At 58.4% G+C, this 8,075-nt stretch overlaps 1 protein-coding gene across 1 annotated transcript; it reads right to left on the reverse strand.

Moving 5' to 3' along the window:
• Positions 1–207: 207 nt before the first annotated feature.
• On the reverse strand, positions 208–5,745 carry UBALD2 (UBA like domain containing 2). The gene is made up of 3 exons (XM_062506352.1): positions 5,585–5,745; positions 4,920–4,982; positions 208–2,028 (listed from the first exon to the last, which is right to left on the reverse strand). The coding sequence occupies exons 1-3, from the start codon at positions 5,702–5,704 to the stop codon at positions 1,708–1,710; spliced, it is 504 nt and encodes a 167-aa protein (XP_062362336.1). The 5' UTR covers positions 5,705–5,745; the 3' UTR covers positions 208–1,707.
• Positions 5,746–8,075: the final 2,330 nt, after the last annotated feature.

Below are 8,075 nucleotides of genomic sequence, written 5' to 3' on the forward strand. Positions count from 1 at the left end.
GTAGGATACCTGGGAACACTCTGAGCAAATCACTGGGCACCAGAGTAGATCCAACAAAGAACCATCCTGCACTCCTGGCTGGGGTTCAGTGGCTTAAAAACAAACATCCTTGGGACCAAGTGCATGTGCAGGACATGGCCCAGCTGGGGTCACCTCTTTGGTGCCCATCACCCCCCTGCCCCTTTTGCTGTCCCCAGGATGCAGATGCACCCTATAAATACTCCACCCTCCCGTACCCCCTTAACACACTCCCAGCCTTGGGTGATCTTTGGAGCAGGTAAATTAATCCCAGATAGGTTTTTTTTGCCTTTTCTCCCTGGAGTTTGTGCCATCCTGGGTACCTTCCCATCCCTGCAGGAAGCTTTGGACTGCCTTGAGCCTCCGTGTCTTTCCTGGCATTTCTGGAGCTGCTGTACTTCCATTTTTGGGGTTTTACCCCAGCTTGTTGTATAAACACAGTGACAAGAGGCCTGGCGAGCTCCCATGTCCTCTGGCTGGTGACCCTTCTGCAGAGGGGGACATCACCCCCTCCCCCAGTGTCCCCACAGTGCTGAGGCCTGGGGGAAGCTCATCACAGGGTGGGAGAGGGGGCTGGGAGGCCCAGGTTGCTGGGGGAAACTTTTGCAAGCTGTGATTTTGTGAGGGTGTTGGCTGCACCCCCTGGAACATGGGGGCTCCTCACTGTGCTGGCACAGCACCCCCACGGCCCTGGCTCTTCCCTTCCCTCTGATCTCCCCTCTTTGGGGACAGCAGTGGTGACTTGTGGAGGCAGAGAATGGACTCAAGTCCCCACTGGTGACGCTGCCTCACATGGAAGTCACCCTCATTTTCACTTCCCTGCCAGGGACACCCACCCAGAAGAGAGAAAAGGCAGGGATAGCTGGTGTTAAAAAAGTGATTTTTTAAAATTTTTATTATTTTTTAAATTAATAAAAAACCTTCAACCTGTTTGGGTTTTTTTGCTGTGGTTTTTTTTTTTTAGTTTGTTTTTCTGTTTGTTTTTTTTTAAGCAACATTGATTTGAAAACTAAAAAACCCCCAGCTGCCCCCCTGCCTGGGGAAGTGCCACATAGGGCAGTAACAAGGACAGGGGGACATCACTTTGATAAACCCCCAGGCCCTGGGGGTGTTGAGGGAGGGAGGATAGGGTTGGGGGCAAGTCCAGTGGGGGGGTCTGTGCAAGAAGCCGGGCTGAATTTCAGGAGCCAGAGAGCTGCATTTGCTCTGGGCACTGCAACAAGTGCCCAGGAAAGCCAGAGCTGGGGAGGGTGTCCAGTGGCTCCATATCTGTGTGGCCATGATCTGGGGTGCCAACAGCCACCTCCATCCATTTATTTTTGCTATTCCTGTCCTCCCTTTCCCTCTCCTGCCCCGATGTAGAGATACTGGGTGGGGATAGAGCCATAGGGAAAACTCCCTAGACACCCAGCAGCTGCCTCCACACTGCTGCTCCTTCTCTCTGGATTTATATACATTAGATATATTTATATATTATAGTTATATATTTTTTAAAAAAAGGGGAGGGGAGTAGAGAACAGCCAGAGGCTCTCATGGGTCAATGCCCTCCCTGGCAGCATGTGCTCCCCACCCCTAAAAATAATAATAAAACCTAGAAAATTATTCCAGTGCGTTTCTTGGCGAGCCCCTGCTCCCAACGCCCCGGCCCGGCCCCTCCTGACCCCCCCCAACCCTCCACCAGCCCCAGCCTTATCTCTGACCATCCATGGTGGCCACGGCTTTCTGTGGGGGGGCAGGGGGCGGAGGGGTGGGAGGCCAGGAGGGCTGCGGGTGGTGCAGGTGGTGGTGGAGGCCATGGGTGGTGGGTGAGGACGGGGGCAGCCAGGCAGGCTGGTGGCTGGGGGGCGAGGAGGCCCAGAAGGGGCTGAAGCTGCCTGGGGGAGAGCAGGCCATGGAGGTGATGGGGCTGTTGCTGCTCTGCAGGCTCTCCGAGGTGCGCAGCTTGGAGAACATGGCCAGCGCGTCCGGGAAGTTGGGCGGCGTGGCCGGCGTGTTGCTGGGGGTGCACATCTGCAGGGCACAGGAGAACGGGGTTGTCAGCTCAGTCACGGGGGATTTTGGGTGTCCCAACCCACCCACGACAGCCAGACCCATCGCTGAGGATCTTGCCTGTATCCCTCATCTGGTGCACCCCCACCTCCGAGGGCTGGTGCAGCCCCCGAGGGTCTGCGTGGCTCCACCGAAAGTGTGGGGTGCCTGGAGAGAAGCTCCAGCGTTTTTGGGAAGGACATTTTGGACCATCCCAGATGCTCAAAGCCCATGGATGAGGCGGGTTTGAGGAGCAGCACTAACAGGGATGACACAAAGGGGTCCAGCACGGTGGGTAGGGAGGGTGTTGGGGACCAACCTGGACCCCCTTTCATTCAGTTTCCTCACCCTCTTCCCCTTCACACCCCATTATGGCAGAAGGAGCAGAAGGCAAGCGGGCCCCCCCCCCAGTTCCTGGTACAGCCCCTGCCTTCTTGGTAGCCAGCTAAATTTAGCACCTGGACAGTGATGGATCCGTTCCTTTTCCCAGCAGAGGAAAAATCCACTAGGGAGGACCCAGCCCTGCACTGAGGCTCAGGGGCTGGTACGGGGACCCCAAATCAGCAAACAACTTGCTGAACTAAGAATTGGGGAGGTGCTAAAAGGGGGATAGGGCCACGTATACAAATTGCCATGAGGCTGCACACATAGGGAAGGGCCTGTGGGCAGGGGGGGCTCCAAGCACAGGGAGGTTTTACCCCTCTGGCTTAAATCCATCCCAAATCCCTCTTGCCCTCCTGGGGCCACAGCTCCTGACAGCCACTTGTGGGGACTTTGAGCAGAATTAAGGGACTTGAACAGTGTCTGCAGCCTTTAGCAATGAGGGATTGAGATGTTTCTGGTGGGGAATAGCTGATTGATTTCCCCCTTCCTGGGACTTATCCATCGCAGCATTCACCCCTGGCTGCTGCTCCCTAGCACAGGCCAATACCTAAATCCCTTTCACAGGTTCCTCCTCATCCCCATCCCAGCCACCCTTAGTGATGCTGGGATCAAAGGAGCAGCAGCCAAACCCTTGCTGGGGGGCCCAGACCCCTGAAGTTGGGGTGCTCCCCGAGCCTGAGGAAAGTAGCAGCTGGCTCCCATCAGCCTGTGGAGCTGGGGCATCCCAAAAATGCAGTCACAGCCTGGCTGGCACTGAATAGGTTTGTAGTTAACCAGGGATATTCTTCCACAGAACTCATTTCAGAGCTCAGATTGAAGTGGTGCCAACCCAGATTTTGCTTTTTAAATTAACCTATACATTTGGCAGTATCTAAAAAGAAACTTGTTGGGAAAAAAAAAAATCCAACCAAACAACAAAGCCCAAAAACCTTGCATTTGCTCTGTTTTGAAAAAAAAACAAAAAACACCACTACCACAGCCAGCCCTAGACACAGCTCTGAGCTTCTGGGGTGATGTTTGCCAGATTAATTTGAAATATTAATTTAAAAAAAAAAGAATTTCCATGTAATTATTGCCTTCCTCCTCCAACACATCTTGAGAAGAGCTCTCAGCTGTCAGAGGGTTGGTCACCACAAACAACTCCGGTGAGTCCTGGCCCCACAGCCTGGAATCTGCAGGGGCTTGGGGAGTGTGGGGAGCCCCCCATTCAGTAGGGGTGATGGGAACAAGCCCCCGCCCATTGAACCACAGCCGCACTCACAGCTTTGTTCCCCGACGCCAGAAAAAGAAATAGAAACTGCAAGTACAAAACTCCTCATCTCACACCTGCCCTGAGCCCTGTAGGGCATTTCAAACTCCACAAATCAGGATGCTGGGGAGTGGGAAGGAAACACTACCAAGAATTCTCCAAAATAGGAGTATCTGGGGAGAAGGTAAAAGGTATTTTGACACCACGTGGAGCACACGGTGTCATGAAAATTTTGCTGGGGAGGGGGAGAACCGAGTGGCTCCAGATCCTCCGTGCTGGGGAGGAATGGGGTGCCTGTCATGGCTGGGGTGGGTGGTGGGTCCCTGCACAGGGATGGGGCCGGGATGGGTTTCACCAGCCCTGCTTTACATCCCGGCAGGAACTGCCCCGGTGAGGCTTTCGGGGTGAAAACAGCAAGGCCTGGATCTGCCGGCGGCTCCCGCCTGCTCCCTCCGGGAACGCGGCTTTTCCATAGGAAGACCCTCTGCAAACTCCCCAGGGCAGCACGAAAACGTGCGGGGTGGGGAGGGATTGCAATAAAGGGGGTTTTAGTGGGAGCTGGCTGACAAAACGATTTTCTCCGAGGGAAACAAGAACACTTGCTGCAGGAAATGCCGGGCCGGCTGGCGATTCCCCATGGAACCAGAAAAGGGGCAAAATTCGGTTTAACCCAGATCGGCTCCTTCCCCCACGCGTGGCACCGTTCAGTTCCCTCAACACTGGAGGATGGCGGGGGGGCGGGGGGGGGGAAACAAGAAAGAAAACCCCCCAAGAAACACAAAACAAAACACCCGGAGGGGAACAACTTCCTCCGTTTGGCCGAGGGGATGTGCCCTCGGCCAAGGTCAAGTGGCGTGGGGGGAAAACGGGGATCCAGCCGTGACCCCCCGACGCGGGGAGCCCAAGTTGCAGCGCGATGCTCGCCGACACAAACTATTTCCTGGCAGACATTTTAGCTCGTGTTTACATTCTCCGGCTGCGTGTTCCTGCGGGCGCCCGGCAATATGGCTGGCAGGGAGCTGACAGCTCCGAGAGCTGGGGGCTGCATCCTCTCGGGGGGCTTGGGGGATCTGGGGTTGGGGGGGAGGCTGGTCGGGGGGGTGGGGGGGGCACTTGTAGGGGTGGGAGGTATGCGGGTTGGCTGGTGCTGGGAAGGGTCTGAAAGTGTTTTTGGGGCTGGGGGTGATGGGGAGGGGATGGGGTGGTGCAGGGGTGAGGGAGGGGCCGGGGTCCCACTTACCATCTGGGGGGGGTGGTGGCTGCTGGGAATGTTGGTCTCCTGGAAGAAGGCGCTGAGGGCTGTCTGTGGGGACAAGCTGTCAGCTCCAGCCCACCCGAGACAAAGGGGGAGGGAAAACACGGGTCCCCCAAAGCTCACCCCGCACGGCCCCGCTCGCTCCCACCTCCCTGGGACCGCCCAGGGGGCATCCGGGGGTGCCCCCAACCCCGCCAGGCCTACGGGCTGCCCTTGCCCCGACCCACCGGAGATCGCGTCTCACACTCGCTCGAGGGGGGCCCCACGCCAAGGGGGACACCCCGAACCCCGTGTTTACACCCCCCACCTCCCTCCCAGCGGCACCCCCAGATCGGAGCCCAGGGGAGGGGCCGGGGCGCTGAGCCGCAGCTCGGGTTACTGCCCGGGTATAAATAGACCCGGCGGAGCCCGGGGCCGATCGCGCCCCCCCACCCCCCGGCCCGGCGTGGGTTCCGGGGGGGGCGGCCAGGACCCCCCCCAAAACCCGGCCACGCGTGTCGGTGGGCCGGGGCCGCACAGACCCGCCCCCACCGCCTTCCGCCCCGCGGCTCTGCGGGCAGGTGGGCGGCGGGCGTGCGGATCGGGATCTGGGGCGTCCCGGTTCGCGTGCGGGTTATCCCGATCCGTGCCGGCGGCGGCCCGTCCCGTACCTCGAACTGCCAGTGTGCCGCCTGCAGCAGCTGCTTGGCCTGGTCGGCGGCGCAACCCGCCGCGAGCACGAACTGGTTGATCATCACCTGGTGCCGCAGCTCTTCCATATTCACGGACATGGCTGGCGGGCCGGCCCCGGCCCCGGCCCCGGCCCCGGCCCCGGCCCCGGCCCCGGCCCCGGCCCGCACCGCCCGGAGCGCGCCGCGCCCGCCGCGCTTCACCGGGAGAACCGGGGGGCACCGCCGGCCCCGCCCCCGCGCGCTGATTGGCTGTCGCTGTGCCCCGCGCCCCGCCCACCGCCGGCTTCGAACCTTCCAGCTGCTCCGGCGCCTCCCCATTGGCCGGCGCCTGTGTTTTGGCTGCAGGCGGCGTCGCGATTGGCCGAGGATAGCGGAGGCGGGGTCAGGCGGGCGGAGGAAGGGGAGGGCCGGGCGCTGATTGGCTGGGTGGGGGTTTTATCGTGAGGCGTTGGTGACGTCGCGTTCATTGAGGAGGCTCATTGAGAGGGGCTCAGGCTGGGGGGCGTTCATTGAGAGGAGCTGTCAATGGGGGGGTTCCGTCAAAGAGGGTCATGGAGAGGGGGGGGGTCATTGCTGGGGAGTCACAGAGAGGAGGGGCTCTGCCCGGCTCTGGATACCCTCGATGGTGTGACCTCTCCTGCGGGGGCTGTACCCGAACTCTCTGGCCTGGCTGCCCCAGCCGGGCTCTCTCATTCCCTTAGCAAGGCTCTCTCTTCCTTCAGCAAAGCTCTCCCAGTACTCCGTCTCCTCCCCCCCTGGGCAGCCTGTTGCCCCCTCCAGGGGTTCCCCCTTAACCCCCTGTCTTGGCTCTCTCAGTGCCACCCTCCCATCTGGGAACCTTTTATCCTGGGAAGAGGACCCATCCTCTTCATCCCTATGCCCTCCCATGTAAAGACTATGGGGTTTAGGACAGCTCCCAGTTTGGGGGTCAGTAGGGTGGGATTTTTTTGTTAATGGTTAAAATCCTGATGACTCTGAGCTCCAGTCTCAGCCTGCAAGGATGAATTCCCCCCTGGTGTACTTCCCCTGCACTGTGTTTGGGGATTGTGCGATTCCTGCCTTGAAGTGTTTCGATTAAAAAGGGAAAATTGTCATTTAAACCCCAAACAAATGAATAAGGGACTTTGCAAATGCATGGTGTGAAAATAGGTTGGTCCTAGGGAAAGGAAGAGCCATTGGAGGTTTGGATGTGGCACTGGTGACCAGCTGGCCAGGGGAGAGAGAATGAGGAGGCAGAACAATGGAAACTTGAAGCTGCTTCTTGTCCCCAGCAGTGAGGGCCTCTGTGGAGCTTTTGCAAAGTCCTGGTGGTTCCATGGAGGTGAGGTCCAGCAATGCTGGTGCGTGGTTGCCCAGGCTGGATATCCTCCCGGGATATTCAGGGGGATTCCATCCCTGGGATTCAGCAATGGGTGTGGAGGGTCCTGCTTGCCCAGCAAGATTTTGGTAGCTTTGTCTTCTGGGAGCAAAACCAGTGTTAAAGCAGGTGGAGGTGTGAGAGGAGCAATTTCAGATGCAGGGATCCCAGACCCACCTGCCTCCTGCACGCTGCCCTGGTGAGGTCTCAGAACCTCACGTTTGTCAAAGCCACCCACTCATGTGCACAGCATGGCTTCGAGCTGGGAGCAGCCAGCTTTGGGTAGTGCCTGCCTGGGAAACCCATGGGAATGCAGCTCATGGGCCCTTGGCACCCAAAGCTGTGACAAAATTGCGTTGGTGACATTTGGAGAAGTCAGCAGGAGTTCTTCAAAATGCACTACTTTTTGGGGCAGGATTCACTGTCACCTCTCTGTGCTGAGATTCTCTTCCAGATGTGCTGCCCTGACACCCCTCTGGGACCTTCCCAGGGAGGAGCTGTGGAGCCCTCAGCAGCACTAATGAAGGGACACTCCCTGCCCAGGCATTGCCACTGCGGGGCTGGACAGAGCAGAGCCAGCCCAGGAGAGGGCCCGGCGGCTCCACAGTGTGTGCCAGTGTCTGCTGGGGGAACTGGGAATGGACTGGGTGTACAGACAAATTTTTTCTGCTGTGGGTGAGCTGCACACCCTCCTGTTATAACGTTAACTGCTGTGCTCTACCGTGACTCGGTTTCCCTCTCACAAGGAAGCAGGATCCTCTGTCTGTGTCAAACACAGATCCCAGATCCCAAATCCCACAGCCAGGCTGCACGAGCTTCAGACTTGCATCTTGCCCAGCACCACGTGTATTTCGGAGTTAAACATTGCATTTTCTCTGGATTCTCCTTCCAGGTCAGACCTGCTGGGGTTTCTCCTGGCTTTATGTGTGGTGGGATCTGTGGCAGGGTAGGACTGGGAGAGATCCTGCCCTCGAAGCCGTATTGTCACCCAGCTCCTGCCAGTGCTCCACTGCGGCACTGTCCTACAAAATCCTCTGCTGCAGTAATCGCTGGGAAAAAAAACCACGAGCCGTGCATGCAGGCAGCAGCTCTGCGTGTAATGACTGCCAGGTT

The sequence above is a fragment of the Cinclus cinclus genome, chromosome 20 (assembly GCF_963662255.1).
Source record: "Cinclus cinclus chromosome 20, bCinCin1.1, whole genome shotgun sequence".
Classification (NCBI taxonomy): domain Eukaryota; kingdom Metazoa; phylum Chordata; class Aves; order Passeriformes; family Cinclidae; genus Cinclus; species Cinclus cinclus.

What these genes read in the sequence shown, in the direction of transcription:
- UBALD2 (XM_062506352.1), bottom strand. Translation starts at nt 5,704, where the DNA reads ATGTCCGTGAATATGGAAGAGCTGCGGCACCAGGTGATGATCAACCAG. An exon ending in CGGCACACTGGCAGTTCGAG is followed by an intron (nt 4,983 to 5,584) that starts GTACGGGACGGG and finishes TTGTCCCCACAG; the next exon opens with ACAGCCCTCAGCGCCTTCTT. An exon ending in GCCACCACCCCCCCCAGATG is followed by an intron (nt 2,029 to 4,919) that starts GTAAGTGGGACC and finishes TGTGCCCTGCAG; the next exon opens with ATGTGCACCCCCAGCAACAC.